We start from the raw sequence: 17970 nt of genomic DNA, 5'->3' as shown, positions 1-17970 counted from the left end.
TCTGGCTGAACCATCGCCTTCTGGAATCACGGGGAACACAAAGCTGGGGTTGAGAAGCAGCAAGTCACATCTAAGGCACGTGTACAGGATGCCACCATCTCTACGCAAAGGCTGGAGCGAATGCAGCAGTTATGACTGGATGGGGAACGCGGTATTTGCTGTGGCCGCCGTCAGCGCGAAGTCGCCTGCCCACCCCCAACACTGGACACAGAAGTCGGTGTTGTCAGCAAGAGAGAGCGTGTCTGAACACATGGGGCAGAATTTTAAAAACCTACAGGATTTTGTTTAGAACTCCAAAGTTCAACTAATGCCCTATTTTAGGGTGAAAACAATTATAAATCTGAAAATGATGCACAGCATCCATGAGCAATTTTCCTTTCATAGTAATTTTGAAGTAGTGTCATTAACTACGACAGATATTGAAGGTTTACATTTCTAACGAGAAATAACAACAGATTGAATATTCTCTTTCCTATCACAAGTGATAACCAGTGTTTGATATTTTACATTTTCTTCCAAGAAATATCAGTCTATCAACGTTTTAAAATAAAATGTTTGCAGTAACAATTATCTTAGAACTTTAAATTAAAAAATGATTCTGAATTTAGAGACTTTCAAAAAAGACCTAGGTGTACTTCAGGGTCTTCTGACAAACAAATTATTAAAACAGAGACCAGATGAGGCCTTAAAAATAGACAATATACTATATTTGGAACAAGATTGCACTCTTGAATTTTAGAATGAATATATCAGAATTGCGTTATTTCATAAATTCTTCTTAACATGCTGACATGTCCAGCTATCCCCAGGTGTGTGTGTGTGTGTGTGTGTGTGTGTGTGTGGTGTGTGTATGTTCTTTTTTTTTGGTGTTCAAGGAAGAAAAAAAATTCATGGTTCTTTTCTTTAGCATATATGTTTTCCACCTTAATTAACTAGATCTTTAAAAATGAAAATGAAAACCTTCTCTGACAGCAGTATTTATCTCGTCGAAGGATAAATAATTCTCCAGAGTGAAGTGCGCTAGTCTATTACAAAACGTGTTGGGCGAGTCCTCACGCGTGGCTCCTCCCGCCGGCCCGCGGCCGCCTTCTGCCACTTCCTCCGTCCCCCAAGGTCCTTTTCTCAGCGCGAGGACCTTGCTGGAGACGGCCGGTTCAAACCCCCCAGAGGAGTTGCCTTCTGCTCGATCCGCCGCCCCGGGGACGCGTCAGGGGTCCGGCAGGTCCGAAGTATCCACTATGACTTTGATAAAAATGGTGTCGTCTTTGATGTACGTCCCGTTCTCCAGCACAGTCTGGGCCACGAAGACAGGGCACCCGGAGGCGATGTTCATCTCCCCAGTGGGCTTCTTGAAGCTGCTGCTGTTGGGGTCCGGCTTGAACGCATCCCCCAGGTGCCGCCGCGAGGACCCCTGGTCCATCAGCATGAGCGTCACTTTCTGCTTGAAGGGCCAGGGCAGCAGCGCGTCGTACTCGCCGCGCATGATGACGAAGAAGAGCGAGAGGTGCGTGCCCTTGCCCATGCCGTCCCCGTTCAGGTAGACCCTGGCGCACATCTTGTAGCCGAAGTAGCCGGTGTAGAAGGGCTGGCTGTACAGCGACAGCGTCTTGCCCATCACGGCCTCCTGCTTCCGCCGCTTGTAGTCGCGGATCTTCCAGATGAGCACGCCGTTGTAGCTGGCGGTCTCCAGGACCTGGAAGCGCAGGTCCATGTCCGCCAGGCGGATGTCGTGCACGCTCAGCATCTGGTCGTGCCGGCTCAGCTGCGACTCCAGCAAGCCTGGCGGGAGACACGGCGGGCGCGCGCACGTGACCCACGGAGGCCGGCCCGCGGGGGGCTGGAGACGCACGCCCCGGACCCCCAGCCTCAACCTGCGGGGCGGGGACATCCCGGAGCACCGGCCTGCCGCCCCCGGCTCCCCGGCTCCCCAGCTCGGGGCGACTCCCCCGGAATCGAAGCTGCACAGCGTCCTTGGCCGGTTTAAGCCGGCCCCACGTGCATCCCCGTAATCGCGCTCCCCCCACCCACCCCGCTTAATCCTGCTCAGGAGGTTTTAGGACGCTCGCTCAGCAACCCCCCTCCCCTCCCCTCCCCAACGGCAGGCGGCTTCTAGGCATCAGCCACGTTGCCGGGCTGGCCGGGTCCCCTGCCGCCTGCTGGCCGCCTTCTGTCCCCTGGCCTTCCTGAGCAGCCCCGCAACTCTGCCCGCAGGCCCGCCCCGCCAGCATCCGCCCTGCCCTCTGCGCCTGGCGCAGGAAGCCGGGGAGCCGGTCACCCCGCAGGCCCACGTCTGTGCCCGCTCTCCCGCACAGCCGACCCCAGCATCGGCCTGGGTCACGCGGGCTCACCTGTGTTGCGCGCCACCTGCCCTGCGCTCTTGTCCACGCTCTCCAGCTCGGTCACCCGGTTCTGGAGGGACTCCACGCTGCTCTTCATGCTGTCTGCCTCCTCCCAGTTCTGCCGGAAGGGCCGGATCTCCTTGTCGAGCTCCTTCAGTTTCTCTGCTTGGCTGTCGATGACTCGCTTCCAAATCAAAGTGTCAGAAAGGCAGAACACGGTTAGGACCTGCTGTGGGGGCCGTGCCTCTGCAGACCCCCGTCGGCCCCCACAGGGCGCCTCCGCTCGGGCCCATGGGCCCTCAGGGACCCCGGCCCTAGATCCAACTGCAGGGCATGCAACCCCCATGTCCCTCTCTCCCAGCGTCTCAGCTGGACCTGTGAAGGCCTCTGTCCCATAAAAGGTCAAGTGACCAGCAGGCGTGGAACTGTGAGCCTCCAGGGCCAGAGGGGCCGCTGTCTCTGCGGCTGCCGGGAGCACCAGAACCCCTGGGTCCCCCCACTTCCCCTGCTGCAGAGAGAACCTCCTCCCCAGCAGGATAGGCCCCCAGTGAAGCCAAGAGGCCAGTGCCTATGGGGGGTTTCTCCCTCGATGCACTCAGTGCCCAGTGCCCTGTGCTCCCCGTGGCAGAAGAGCTCTGCTCTCACACATGTGGCTGTCGACAGAGAGGCTTGATTTAAATCACTCAGAAACCCCCTTTTCCAGAAGCACATGACCACAGCACACCTGTAACCATCACTGGAGGGGGCCTGGGGCTGAACTGGGAGGTCCAGTTGGCAGGTCTGGCCTGCCCACTTGTAGATGAAGCCAGGGACCTGAAGGGTTTTCACCTCTAAAAACAATCTGCATTTTTGAAACAGAGCACCTGAAGGGGGGCGGCTTAGCGCCTGGAGCTGTGGGACAAGGGGGCCACCCCCAAGGCTGCGGGCCAAGCAGGGGGAGCCCCAGGGGCCTGCCAAGATCACTTCTCCTTTTGGGGCCTATTTTTAAACCTCGAGGTTTCAGCGCCTTTGCTGGCTCTTAATAACCTTGAAGGAACAAACGTGTAAGCATGTGCTACTTTTCGGGGTAAAAATTACAGCGTTAATCTCCCTCATCTTTCCAAGAAACCCTGGTATCAGCTAACATCTAAAAAGTAAAGATGACTTCTCTACAGAACACTTCTTTCCACACTGGGAGCACTTCACTTTCAAACACACATGATAAGAGGCATGGTCGGCTCACAAAGTCTGTTTTCTGGGGCCAGTGCTGTTGATAGGCATGAATGCTCGCAGCCACCATGAATGTTTGACCCGCTCAAGTGACAAAGCGACCACCCAGGCTGACGTGGGTGCTCATGAGGATGGAGGGCGCTGACGGAAGTCTAGACTGTCAGCACGGCTCCGAGGGGGCCCGCAGGGCTGCTGAGCCTGGGGTAAGCGCGGGGCGGGGCGGCTGAGGCCAGCTGCTCCTCACTTCCGAGCCCCCCGGCAGGGACCGCACAGGACAGCGGCCCGAGGCCACGAGGCACTCTGGGGACAGAAGCAACCGTGATGCCCCCACTACACACCAGGGGCGAGGAGTCAGCAGGCGGGGCCGGGCAGGAGGGGACACGGGACCGAAGGAGCACGCATGCACACACACACACACACACACGGACACACAGGGCCGGGCAGGAAGGGACATGGGACTGCAGGTGTGCGCACACACACACACACACACACAGACAAGGCCCACCCACTGCCTAGAAGCGCTCCTCTCACAGCAAGGGGAATGTGAACACACACACACACACCCACTACCTAGGAGGCGCTCCTCCCACACCAGGGGACCCTGCAGCCATGGAGCAGCCCTTGGCTGGGTGGAGGCTGTGGGTGAGGGCGGCATGCAGACCCGCCCACCCTTCCCTGCAGGATGCAGTGAACACGACCTCATGGTTGACGAGTCATCTCCGCCTAGCCACCACAGTGTCTCTGTAAACACAGACCTTAAATGCAGGTGAGGGTTTTATTAGAAAAAAGGGAGGGCTCAGGAGCTGAGCCGCGTGGCACAGACCGTTCAGAACCTAAGTACACCCTAGTCAGGAGACCCGCTCACAGGGCGCCAGCCTCTCCGTCTCGTGCTCGGGCCCCTTGGGGCTCACATCCCCGTCTGTCACTCGGCCAACGCGGGTGGGTTCCAGGCTCAGCAAGGGGCCTGGGGACAGGGTGGGACTCACTGACTGGGGGACCACCTCGGCATCCAACTGTTCAAGGAGAAAGGGGCTTCCCTGGCGGTCCAGCGGCCAAGCCCGTGCGCCTCCAGTGCTGCGGCGCAGGTCCCACCCCTATCAGGGAGCCAAGACACCACGTGCCGCGAGGCACCGCAAGAGACAAAACAGAAACGTTCTTCACAAGTGAAGTATTAACAAACTGCCCTTCCAGGGATGGAGAACCAAACACGCTCTCTGGTTCCGCCTCTTTAAGACCCTCTGCCTGCCCTGCCCGGGGCTGTCAGGCTGCGCTCCTCGTGGACTCCTTCCAAGCCCGCCCTCAGGGTTCAGACAGGGAGGACACCACGCAGAGAGCTACAGGCCTGTTACCAGTAGGTGGTCCGAGGCACAGGCTGAGGAAAGGCTTCCTGGAGGAGGTGGCGTCTACCCTGCCATCTGAGGTGTCCCAGAAGGAGCCAGAGTCGGGACAGGAGGTAGGGAGAAGGCCCGGCCCGCCGCAGAGAGAGTGGTGAGGCGGACACGCGCAACAGCGGCCAGGCAGGCAGCGTCCCCAGCCGCGGTCCAGCCAGTGAGCCCTCCCCCGGCGGCCGGAAGGCTCTGCGGGGGCGACTGAGGTGCAGGGCTGAGCCAGGCTCTGTGGAAACGGTGGCGGAGGGCACCCATGACCTCAGTATGGACTCTCTCATTTTTTTTTTTTTGGTTATAAATGAACCTACTTCTTCATACATACAATGGGATACTACGCAGCCATAAGGAGAGTGAAATAATGCCAGGTGGCAGTAACAAGGATGAAAGTAGAGATTATCAGGTGAAGTCAGAAAGAGACAAATACCATGTGATATTACTTACGTGTGGAATCCAAAATCGGACACAAATGAACTCTTCCACAAAGCAGAGACAGTCCGACATAGAGGCAGACTGGTGGCTGCCGAGGGAGAGGGGTTTGAGGGAGGGATGGAGTGGGGGTTGGGGGTCAGCAGACGAAAACTATCATACGTAGACCGGATACACAGGGTCCTGCTGCATAGCACAGGGAACTATATGCAACACCCTGTTGCAACGCCATAACAGGGAAGAATGCCAACCTATGTCCCGTCACTGCTCACCTGGACCTGTGGCAACACTGCTAACTGGCTATACCCCAATAGGAAATAAAAAGCTGGACAAAGGCAAAATGTATATACATCACTTTACTGACCAGAGCATCTAGTCAAAGCTATGGTTTTTACAATAGTCACATACGGATGTGAGAGTTGGACCGGAAAAAAGGCTGAGTGCTAAAGAATTTATGCTTTCCCATGTGGTGCTGGAAAAGACTCTTGAGAGTCCCTTGGACTGCAAGGAGATCAAACCAGTCAATCCTAAAGGAAATCAAGCCTGAACATTCACTGGAAGAGCTGATGCTTAAGCTGAAGCTCCAACACTGTGGCCACCTGATGCGAAGAGCCGACTCATTGGAAAAGACCCTGATGCTGGGAAAGATTGAACGCAGGAGGAGAAGGGGGTGACACAGGATGAGATGGTTGGATTGGCATCACGGACTCAATGGACATGAGTTTGAGCAAGCTCCGGGAGATGGTGAAGGACAGGGAAGCCCAAGGTGCTGCAGTCGATGGGGTCGCAAAGAGTCGGACACGACTGAGCGGCTGAACAAAGCAACACACGTGTGTGTAACTGAGGCACTCTGCTGTGCAAGCAGTAGTCAACACTGTAAATCAACTACACTTCAATAAAAAAAAGTTTGGAAACCATCACATTAAAATAAGAATTAAATTAAAAAAAAAAAACGAACCCCTGCCTATTCATTCTTCCTTCAGTTGCTGACATGCTTAGTAAGTGGTTTCAAATGCAGCGCCACTTCCTCGGCCCTCCGGCGCACGCACCTCCAGGCCCTGGGCCGGGCGCCGCCGCTAGCCTGCACACACGGGCCCTGCTCACGGGACGGCAGCGCAGGCCTCAGTCCCGGCGTGCTGACCGCCGCCTCCGGGCCCGCAGCAGCCCTGCCGCTCTTTCAAGCGGCACCCTGCTTTCCTGGCTTGATTCAATACCTGTGACTGGCACCTTTTCAACTATGACCTGATGTTTCACTGTGCTTTTCACTGTCTCCGGACAACTACCAGGTTCAATACAAATGAAATTAATTTAATAAATCCCTAAGAATTAAAAGCATCATAACTAACCTCAACAATAAGACGGGAGGCAAGACGATCTCAAAGATGCTGTGACTCTGAGCTATTAGAAAAATTTCACCTTCCAGGTGATTTAGGGAAGCACTGGGCGCAGGCACAGGAGGACCATTCTGGCCACACAGGAGTGACTCTCGCCTGAGAGTGTGGCACACACAGGAGCTGCCACCCTGAAGGCGCCCGAGTCGGCCACTGTGAGGACAGCATCTGGAAGAATAACCTGCAACAAGCACCTGGTGGAAGCCCGAGTGGGTTACAGAAACCAGGAGCCACGGTCTCATCAGGTGTGTTTAGGCACCACCCTTCTCAGAGCAGCGAGGGCCTGCGTGTTTGGGATGGAGGTGCCTTTGGGTCACTATGGCGAGATAGAGTGATGTGAGCACCTGCGTTGCTGGAAGACTCAGAACAGAACAGCTTGGCTTCACTTCACTTTAGGAAGTGAAACTTTACACATAGCTACTCAGGACCAACACGAAGTCTTAGATGATATTCATAAAAGCGGCTAATTTTAAAAAACCTAGGCTTCAGTCTTATTTCACCAACAATGAATCAGAGGCACAGGGGAAAGGGGATGGGGCCGGGCCTCCAGGAACAGGCGGTGGGGGGCGCCTGCAACCTTCCAGGCCAGTTGCAGACCGAGGCGCCCCACGAACCCAGGCCGCCCCGTGAACCTAGATTACCCTCAAACCCAAGCCAGCCACAAACCCAGGCCACCCACGAACCCAAGCCAGCCACAAACGCAGGGCGCCCCACGAACCCAAGCCAGCCACAAACCCAGGGCACCCCAGGGCACCCCACGAACTCGTGCCATCCCGTGAACCCAGGCCAGCCGCAAACCCAGGCCACTTTCCCAAGTTTCACTTAAGCAAGAGAAACAAGCTGCCCTGTGGACAAAGGTCGGGCCTTTGGCTCAGATGTCTCCCTGAGAAAGTCCTGGCAGAGAAGACAGACATATTCCCTCCGACCCAGCCATAGTCTTACACCTCTTACCTGTAAATGGAGGATTTTGGATTCATTATTTCGAAGCATTTCCTTCTGTCTCTCAATTTCAATTTCGAAGCTACATATCTGGTTGTGCAGACTCTGTATGCTCTTGTTTTTTTCTACACTTTCATTCTGCAGCAAGGAAACCTGAAAAAAGAGAGTCTTCAATTAAGCAAACAACACAGTCTTAACGTGAATTAACAACAATTCTAACACGAGCAATGAAATGTTGACAACACGGGCCTTCTGTCCACTCACTGGAAGGAGTTCCAGGAACAAACCCCTCCCCACAGGAAAGGGGGGTCCTGGCCATTCAACAGGGACCCGAACCGTGGTTCTCAGAACCTTTCCTAGGAGTCAAGTAAGATGAGCCAAGTGCCTTTCAGAACAAGCAGGACTAAAGACAAGCTTTCTAAAGATTTTGCTGAAAACAAATAAATCTTTTATCAGAGTGGCTTTCAAACTCTGATGAGGAAATAGCGGGAAACACCTCCCTGCCGCTCCGCTTCTCGGTACATACCTTGAACACGGGTGCCTATTCCTAAAAACAGGATCACAAAACCAAACCTGTCCTAATCAATTATAACGTACCTGGCACTTTCTATTCCATTTTACTTTAAAAAATGCTAGCTGCAACCCAGTAAATTATTTCACAGCTACCAGTGGGCCACTTGCCGCCCTATGAGAAGCTCTCAGCAGAATGAGGGAGCAGGAAGGGGAGGGTCTCACACGTGCCACAGGGAGTCCTCGGGGCAGCCCGCCACCCCACAGAGAGGAGGCGCAGATGGCGGAAGGGGGTCCCGGGGGTGGGGGTGTCGGGGGAACTGGGAGCGCCAGGGGATGGCGGTGTTGGGGGGATGGGAGGGGCACCAGGGGATGGGATGGCCGGGAGACCACGGCGGTCCAGGAAGGGCCTGCTGGGGAGCAGTCCCAAGCCCACTTTTGACATTTTCACAGTTCCTTTCTGAAAAATAATCAGCTCCCAAGAACCAATTTACACAGGACTTAAAAGCCCTGGGGTGAGGAACTCAAGGACAACTCTACAAGGTGTCTTTTCACAATGTTTCCACAAGAGGCAGTCTGGACGGCCCTGGTGGCTCAGTGGTTAAAGAATCCACCTGCCAATGCAGGAAACTCAAGGGTACTTCAACCGTCGGAAAGGCTCCCTCTACCAATGGCCTTCTCTGCCCACAAGCGCTGGGCACCTCGCCCCCAACCTCCCTCCCCGCCGCCCGGAAGACAGTGCGTCCCATCGCGGCTCCACTCGGAGGTGCCCTCTAATACTGCCAGCACCTGAGGACCACCTGGCCACATGACAGCTCACGGGCGTCTCAGGTGGCATCTGGGTTCCTGACCTCGTCCCTGTGAGGAACCACTAGCCCCAAATCAGAGTCCTGCTTGGAGGCAGTGCCTTTTGGGTGCTGTCTCAGTCTGTTTTATTTATAACAAACGTGTTTACAAAAGAATACAAAACCTGCAATAGATAGTTCAACTCCCTTACGGTTTCACGCAGCACAAACAGACTCTTCTTCCTAAAATAGGCCGTCTCACTGGTCCTCAGCTTCCCGCACAGGACCAGCTTGCAGCATCCAGCCTGGGGCATGGGTGGCTGGCAGCGGTGTTTTGCTTCTTCTAAACTTACAACTCCGTCATTCCCATCTGCTGAAGATGGACACAGTTCCTGGGCCCCGTAGTCTCACACCCCCAAAAAGAGCAATCGTGCACACAGGCTGGCCGCTTTCATACGACTCTCGGTGATATTCCCCAAACCAACGGCAACTTCCTCTGCTGCGAATCAGGCTACCTGACCTACACTGACCATCACACACCCTGCCACACCGAACTCTCTCCTTTAAAAATTGTTATCTATTTATTTAACTTTATCTCTGGCGGTGCTGGGCCTGTGCTGCTGCACACGGGCTTTCTCTCTCTGCAGTGACCCGGGGCTACTCTCTGGCCACCTGATGCGAAGAGCTGGCTCACTGGAAAAGACCCTGATGCTGGGAAAGACTGAAGGCAGGAGAGGGGGGCAACAGAGGATGAGATGGTTGGATGGCATCACCGACTCCATGGACAAGAGTTTCAGGAGGCTCCAGGAGTCGGTGATGGACAGGGAGGCCTGGTGTGCTGCAGTCCACAGGGTCGCAGAGTCGGACACGACTGGGTGCCTGCACTGACTGAGTGGGGCTGCTCTGCGGCACGGGGCTCCGGCCCCCCACCGGAGGCAAGTGGCTCTCTTGCTGCTGAGCACGGGCTCCAGGGCACGCAGGCTGAGCTGTTTCACAGCATGTGCGATCTTCCAGAGCCAGGGATTAAACCCTGTTTCCCCTGCACTGACCGGCAGATTCCTACCCACTGCGCCCCCAGGGGAGTCCGCCACATCAAACTCTTAATGTCTTTATGGAGGGATTGTCCTTAAACTCAGTTTTCTTTACATATTTTAATCAAGGATCCCAGCCCCTGGGTGCCAGCAGACCCCCACTTTCACCTGCCCACCAGGTAGACACCGCAGGCACAGGGAAGCCCACTGGCAGGTGTGTTTCCCAGAATCCATGCAGCAGACGGAGCAGGGTCCCCCAGCCCGAGACCCTCCTCCCTGAGCACACCCTCCACCCCTGCCTGTCTAGGGGTACTCTAAGACTTCCTTGTGACTTAAGCTTTCGTAAAATATAAGATGGGTGTTTTCAGGTCTGGATTTTATAAAACAGTTTTGTTGTTGTTGTTGTTGTTGTTGTTTTAAAAGTTTGACTGTGAATGTAGTAATTGGTCTTTCTGAATCAACTCAAATATTCTATTTTCCACCCTAGATGAACAAAATAACTCAAGATCCAACTGAACAATTCCACGATGAGAAACAAATTCCCCCTTTAAGAAAACACAAACATCTCCCCCTGTCGTCCGGGTTGGCTCTTGGGCCCAGAGAAGAGATGCCAGCTTCTCATGGACACAGGCAAGGATGCGCAGGGCATGGCTGGCTGTCCTGAGTCGGGGGTGGGGGGGTGGGCCTCAGGGAGGGGCTCACCCCTGAGCAAAGTCACGGGAACAGATGTTTCAAATCTGCCCCCCTCTGGCTGGTGTGTGGTGTGTGCAAGGGGGAGGACGGCTGGGGAGGGCGTGTGGGCCGGGCAGCCGGGTCCTGGGGTTTCCAACAGTGCAAAGAGGATGCTCTCAGGGTGCTGGGGTGGCAGGGCAGGAGGGTGTAGGACGGGATGACCCCTGTCTCCCCCTCCTGCACCTCTGGGAGCCCTCCTGGTGGCAGCCCTGCCTACAACTGAGGGGCGGACACATCCCCCAGCCCCGCACCGCGGTTACATAACCAGCACAGCTGGAACAAGACCAATTCACTTCACAGGAAAGGAAGAACCTTTTAGATAAATGAGAAGCCGTATCTGTGAGAAACCAAAAGCCCTGCGATCTGTGCCTACAGTTTGAAAACCCAGAAACAACGCATTCTTCAAAAAGAGGAGAAAAAGGGATTCATAGGTAAACCGTCGCTGAACTCAGAGCAAATATGTGCTCATGGGAAAGTTATAAATCATTCATGTGACACAGATTCTGTTTCACGGTCAAACAGAAGGCTCCTCCTGTCCCACGCGTGTGTACACACAGCACACAAAGCCTTTCAAAGCTTCTCATCTCCAGCTTAAGCATTTATACTAAAAAAATATTTAATGTCATATTTAATAAACATCTTTTGATTTAAAACTTTACACTCCTTCGAGCACATTTACATTTTAAATTGCTTGGGTTTAACACTCAAAACAAGATATTCAAATCTTTACAAACCTTTAGAAAGCAAACATCAACCCCCGGGGCTGCCGTAACTCATCCCAGCGCCCTCCCATCACACGCCCTCCCTTTTCAACACACGTTTGCTGAATATCAAATTAAGTTCTTATTTTTGTATACAAGCCACAAGCCACAGTGGGAGATTTATAACCTTTTTCTGTCAAGCCTTGGAGGTTTTCATCCTTTCTTTGGGAAAGCAGACCTGGCGAGCTGAGCACCACAGAACAAACGCCCCCAGAAAGGCGTGTTCTGTGAGCAGGCGCCTGCGCTGGAGTGCAGACCCCACAGCGGGGCTTCGAGGAGACGCCCAGGAGGGCAGGTGTGTCTGGGGAGGGGCTGTGTGGCCCCCCCAAGCTTCCATAATCAACTGTAACCCTGGGATCCCACGTGCTGCGGGGCAGCTAAGCCCGTGCAGTGCAGTGAAGACCCGGCACGGTCCACAAACAAAAACGGAGCAAAACAGTGACCCTGCTGATGTGGAGGCGGCCTTTCCTCCTGCCTCTTAGAGGAGGACCACACACGTGGCACCGGTGCCCTTCCGGATTGCGGCTGGCGGACTTTCTGTCACAGCCAGAGAGCGGTGTTCGGGGCCTGTGCGGGCCACAGGGTCTCCGTGTCGACACTGCCATCCCGGTGTGGAAGCAGCCGCAGACCGTACTGAAGTGAGTGTGTGTGGCCGCGTTTCAACAAAGCTTTATTTACAAAAAGACGGGGGTTGGGGGTGCAGACTGGAAGTGACAATCCCTGCTCTTACTCAATACTAAGAGAATCACCATGTGAGTTTTTAAAAAGCACTTTATACACACTTGGCAACTGAAAAACAAAGAGCAAGCTAGCAAGCTAACAAAACCACACACCTTCATTTATAAACTCAAGATTGCTTGAAAAGAATTTTACTTTTTTGACACTTCATGCTGTTTCTTTTATCCAAAACCCCTTACTAAACAAAAAGAAGGTTTTCCTCTTCACACAATACGAAGAAATTATTAGAAGCCGGCAGAAGCTGGGAATGGCAGGGCGTACCTTCTTCTCCAGGGAGTTGCTCCACTCCTTGAGCAGGTTGACGTGCTGCACCGCGGAGCTGGCCTCGTGGGCCTTGATCTGCTGGTTTGTCCCCTGAGAACGAAGAGGAGATGCGGTCAGCCAGCCTCCCTCGGTCAGAGGCTCAGACCCTCAGACGACCTCACGCCAGCACCACACACGAAGGCGGGGACTGAACCGGGGAAGGCTCACAGAGCATCTCCAGCCTCGGAAGGGCGGCGCTCAGCGGCCCCTGAGCTACTGTGTGCAGGCGAGGGGGCCACACTGAGAGGAGCCGAGCAGCTCAAGGACGAGGCGCTGTGATTCCACGCCCACTGCCTCGAGGCCGTGTGCTCCACTCACCCCTCAATTTACCTATGCTTCAGACTTCCAACATGAAGAAATTAAATTTCAGACATAGCCCTTTTGTTCCTTAGCAAGTTTTCTGCACTAAAATATAAATGAAAAACGTTGAGACATCTACAACTAGATGCTGCTACAATAATCTAGAGAATGTGTAATCCAAGTAGGATTCTAAGTAATCTGTTAAGACATTAACTTACTAGTGAAATACTAGCATCATAAAATGCACTGTCCCTAACTATTCTAAGTATACTTAGAAAGTTACGTACAGAACATAAACAATCTACAGAGTACATAAGATGTAGACCATCTCAGAGTCAATAATGAGCTCGTGGAACAGTACTTCATGTACCTGAGAAAACAAGCGGTGTAAGAATGTGATTTGGTTTTGATATTGGAAAATTTAAAAGCCATGGCAAGCATTTTGATGATCTCCAAAACATATACTCTGTACATAGAATATTCATATATATATGTTCATACAAGTATTGCTAAATATCAACATATATATATACATACACAGAATGAATGGCATAGAAGTACATACGACATAACAGCGGTGAGGGCTCAGTCTCCTTAAGAGACAAGCGCAGGGAAAGCGACACTCGTCCTCACTCTCAGGCTTTTTGCTTTCGAAGAAAATGCTGAGATGCCAATATCTCTGCACTGATTTCACAATAACGTATTGATTATACATAAAAATCAAATATAAAATGCTTTAACTGAAGTATATACTGCCCTTTGATAGTTCTAAAATCAAGATATACATTTCAATGAAAACTAGTTCAAATTCACTAGCAATCTTAGGTGTGTTAAAAAAAATCACTTTCTAAGAAAATGTTGAGATGCTAATATCCCTGCACTGACTTCACAATAACGTATCGATTATACATAAAAATCAAATATAAAACGCTTTAATTGAAGCATATACTTCCCTTTGATAGTTCTAAAATCAAGATATACATTTAAATGAAAACTAGTTCAAATTCACTAGCAATCTCAGGTGTGTTAAAAAAAAACAAAAAAACCAGGAACAGGTTTCTCAGGGCATAGGCACGGCAGTGGAGGAGACTCCTCTCCACCCGGCAATCTGGGAGGTGTGGCACGTGCATGGGCCGCGCTAAGAACACACTTGTGTGCAACCCTCACGGCTGTGCACAGGAGCACACGCTGCCAAAGCCGTGTTTGGGCGCCACAGTCCACCTAGAAACCCCGCCCCGCGTCCGTCCTGCTGGTTTCAGTGTGATCCTTCTGCTACGGCATTAACTCCCCCTCAGCTCAGGCGTCCACCTGAAGTCTCTCGACACCCCCGGCCGGAAAAGTGGGCCCCCAGTGGCTGCTGCACGCGGCTTCGTCACCCGTGTGCAGCTGGTGACTCAGTGCCATAACAAAATGGAAAGCTCAGAGCTTGCATGTTAAAATGTCGACAGAGTTAACTTTCTCTCATGGCGTAATGTCAGCGACTGGGAAGGACGAATGTCGGATACTGACCTGAAAAACGCAGCCATAGCGCTTAAAACTACAGGTGCTGGGGGCATTGACACACTCTGACAAGTGTGCACTCAACTGCAACGGGAAAGAGACGTGAGTTGTGGCACAAACGTTTGCATGAAAATGTTCAAACATATCAAGGGCACAGGTAGCATCTGGGTTCTACTATTATGAACAGGGTTTATCGGCAGGTGTGTTTACACCACCGGCTTCCTGGACTTCTACCCAGTAAGTATACAGTATCATCACGTGTATACACATATATACACCAATATACAAAAATACATTTACTGTAACATTTCTTACACTTGCGGCTTTTTTAAGAACAACTTGTTTTGTGACACGCTGTCTGCAGAATTTTAAAAAGAAAGGGAAAAAAAAACATAAACTGAAAAGCACATTTAAAGACCATAAACAAAAAAATTGCATGAAACACAAAAAAATATAAAGCATTCTGATGCAGCTGGGCCACACACCTGTATACAGGAGACAGAAGTAGGTGTCTCCCCAGGGAAGCGCACACAGGCGCCCCCACCCCCCACGCTCACGACAACTGCAGAGGGGACTCTCCTGGAAAGACTCCCTCCCTCAGCTTGCCCAGAAATTCATGTGGCTTTTCAGAGACCCGTGTCATCCTAAGGGCACGGATCTGAACGTGCCCCCCTCCACTTTGCGGAGGACAACTAGGAGGCGCTCTGCTTCAACGTCGGCAAATGGCCAAGCACACACCGCTCAGGGTGCCCCGCAAGGGAGGAGGGAGTGGAAACATCTGCATTTTATAGACACGGGGTTTTGCGTTAGGCTAACACAATCTTAAAGAAAATCTCTTTCTTTATTGGAAACTCAAGGGACAGATCTTCTTCAGAGAAAATGATTAGACCCTGAATTAGCAGAGCGGTGTGTGAGCGCAGCGCAGGGGGGCCTGGGAGTGCGTTCTCCCGGGAGCCAGCACTTGAAGGACACTGCTCTGGTGGGTGCAGGTGGCCACAATGCCTTTTCCTCTGTTCTCTGGGACAAAGTCCCCTCCCGCCAGGTCCGTACTCAGGATGAGAGGGAGAGGCTCACAATACGGCCTTCCTGCCTGTGCCAGTTACAGGACAGGCCCGAGGGACCCAGCTGCCCACTGCCAAGGCCGACCCGGTGGAAGGTCCAGGCCTGGGCGGGGTGGTGGTGGCCACACCTGGAAAAAGCACCCAGGAGGCATGTGGCGGGCGACAGGCACAGAAACTCAACAGGCGGCCACGTGTGCAGTGACGTCAGTTTGAAAATCATGAAACATTTTCTTTCACTGCCATCGGTACAGTCGTAAATCCAACCAGCTAACACTTGTAATGTTAAAATTGGGGACATATCGAGTTTAGCACTATTTTCTACAACTATAAACTCAGGGTTGTACTTTCCCTAAATTGGCTTCATCATCATTACTCTCAGAGCCCTACAGAATTTAGGGGAGCTTGGGACTAGAGCAAGAACCATCTGTAAAAGGGCACCTTTCACCAGAAACCCGAGATCAATGCAGGTTTAAACATTTTTAAAAATAAAGCTAACTTAAAGGCAAATGGAGACAATTTAGTTCCTAATATAGATAGCCCTGCGTGAGTCAACACTAAGGAAAGTATATGGAACCCTGGAAGTTATTTCTACAGCAGCCTCTTCGTATGTTCACTTGAACAGAGGGGCTTCCCAGCCGTGGAGACAGTGCCCTAGCTGTTCTCTGAGGCATGGCCAGGGGCCCAGGGACCACCATCACACCCAGCGAGACTTGCCCCTGCCCAGCAGGGACGTCCCGGGATGGGCACCTCGGTGAGAGGGGCTCCGGGGTCCTGCTTCAGGGACGGGAGAGACCAACCTCCCCAACTCCTGCAGTATCCAGGTGTCAAATCCCAGGCGGCTGACAAGGGCTGAGGTGAGCAGGCTCCTCAGGTCAGAGTGCCCAGGCCCAAGGGTGCTGAGAGTGGGGACCAGGGCTGCAGGCACCCTGAAGCCCATGGCCGCCCCAACGGCTCCCAGAACAGCAGCGAAGGGGACCCGGGCCAGGACAAGGTGAAGAAGCACCGAGAAGCCTTGGAACTGTTCCACCTGGATATACTCTGGTCAGACAAGGCGACCGCAGGATCTACCTGCCTCAGGGACAGTGGACCTGAGGGCCGCTGTCGAGGCGCCTCCCCTGCCACCTGCCACCCTCTCACCCCAGGGTAGACCCTGCAAGGCCTGTGTGGCCGAAATGGCTCAAGTATCTCTCAGTCAACTGACCTTCCTGAGACAGTGGTAGAGTAATTTCTCTTCTACAGATTTAAACCTAAAAACCGTTGCCCCTTCCTGCACTGTACATATTCCCGTTTTCTCAGTTCTCAACAGTATTTTTGCTCTGAATCCACCACTCTGTAGCTTTTAACTGCTTGTTTCTGAAATATCTGATTTCCAAGAACAGCATGAGGCTTTGCATTGCTCTGCTCTATCACCACTGTAGTCTGATGACCTCGGGCCTCGGCATCAAGGGGGAAGAGGGGACCACAGGACGCCCAGCCCCTGCAGGGGCCCAGCCGCAGCCCTCACCTCGCTCCTCAGGAGGGTCTGGACGCCGCACTTGTGCGGGCAGGGCACCGCCACGCAGGGACACTCCGTATCTTCGTGTTTCTGGAGGAGAGAGAGAGACTGTTGCCAACTCTGAAACACACGACCTGCCTTCCTTCAGAGGCTGCCGGCGCCCCCATGAGGCCCCCATCACACCTGCATGGGCCGCTGTGTTACAGAAGCGTGAGTGCTGACAAGGCGGGCCCTCACCAGAGCCACCCAGACCTGACTGGTTGGAGCAACTCAAGAGGGGGGTCACTCTAGTTCAGCCCCGCCCCAGCCCACCTTCGTGCCCTCTGGCCGCGTCCCCTAGGCCGACGCTGCCCCACCACCTGCGCCTGGCAAGCTCGCTCACACGGGGGTGGACACCAGGGCCCAGCCTCTACTGGCTGGGGCAGACACTTCCCCTCTGGCTTCTCAGCTTAGAGTCTGGAAACGATGCTTCTCAAGAGCCTAAAAACAGTGTGATCCCCAGGAATTTCAATGACTGTCCTGAGAGTGTGCCTGGATTTCCTTTAATGAAAAGGCAATGTAGGTATGTGCCAGTGTGGCCGTTCTCTGATGGCACAGATTTCAACACAGAGCCTGGGTGCTGGCCACTGCCGAACTCTGTGCCATGGGCACCTGCTGGCACCTGTCCAGTACACCTGCCACCCGCAAAGCACGGGCCAGAGCTCCCGCAGGCCAGCAAGCCCAAGCGGGCCTGGAGACAGCACCTCCAGACATGTGATGGAGGCCACACAGGGAGACCCTAGACCCGCTATGAAACACAGCTGTGGGGCCAGGCTTCAGAGGGCAGCACTCGGCAGGAGGAGAGACAGCGGGCTCCCCTCAGGCCTAGGACACGCCAGTTCTGCCGGCAGGGCCTCCAGCCAGGCTGCACCAGGGCAGCACTAGCCACGCACTGTCTGACCAGGAGGTGTGTGGGCCAGGGACAACAGTGCCCGCCAAGGACACTTCTCTGGCCTATGAGGCCAGTCATCCTGCCACCTGCAGTCCCTGGTCTGGATCAGCCTGGCAGGTGGGCAGTGTGGA

The 17970-nt window shown here is 53.5% G+C and overlaps 1 protein-coding gene across 5 annotated transcripts in view; it reads right to left on the bottom strand.

Annotated features, from left to right (window-relative positions):
- Positions 1–370: 370 nt before the first annotated feature.
- The window catches only part of TRAF3 (TNF receptor associated factor 3), a 112408-nt gene continuing 94808 nt past the window's right edge, over positions 371–17970 (bottom strand). For 3 of the 5 annotated variants that reach the window (XM_069559851.1, XM_069559854.1, XM_069559853.1), the window contains 6 exons: positions 16918–16998; positions 14362–14436; positions 12511–12603; positions 7705–7845; positions 2349–2523; positions 371–1779 (listed from right to left, as the gene is read on the bottom strand). In XM_069559851.1, the coding sequence (XP_069415952.1) occupies positions 1208–1779; positions 2349–2523; positions 7705–7845; positions 12511–12603; positions 14362–14436; positions 16918–16998 (1137 nt within the window). In that variant the 3' untranslated portion in view covers positions 371–1207. The remainder of the gene's footprint in view (positions 1780–2348; positions 2524–7704; positions 7846–12510; positions 12604–14361; positions 14437–16917; positions 16999–17970) is intronic. The other 2 variants (XM_069559855.1, XM_069559856.1) reach the window with 1 other exon arrangement.

Source organism: Ovis canadensis, chromosome 18 (assembly GCF_042477335.2).
Source record: "Ovis canadensis isolate MfBH-ARS-UI-01 breed Bighorn chromosome 18, ARS-UI_OviCan_v2, whole genome shotgun sequence".
In the NCBI taxonomy this organism is placed as follows: Eukaryota; Metazoa; Chordata; class Mammalia; order Artiodactyla; family Bovidae; genus Ovis; species Ovis canadensis.
The sequence above is the reverse complement of the archived record's forward strand: the minus strand, read 5'-3'. Positions and strand labels throughout refer to the sequence as shown.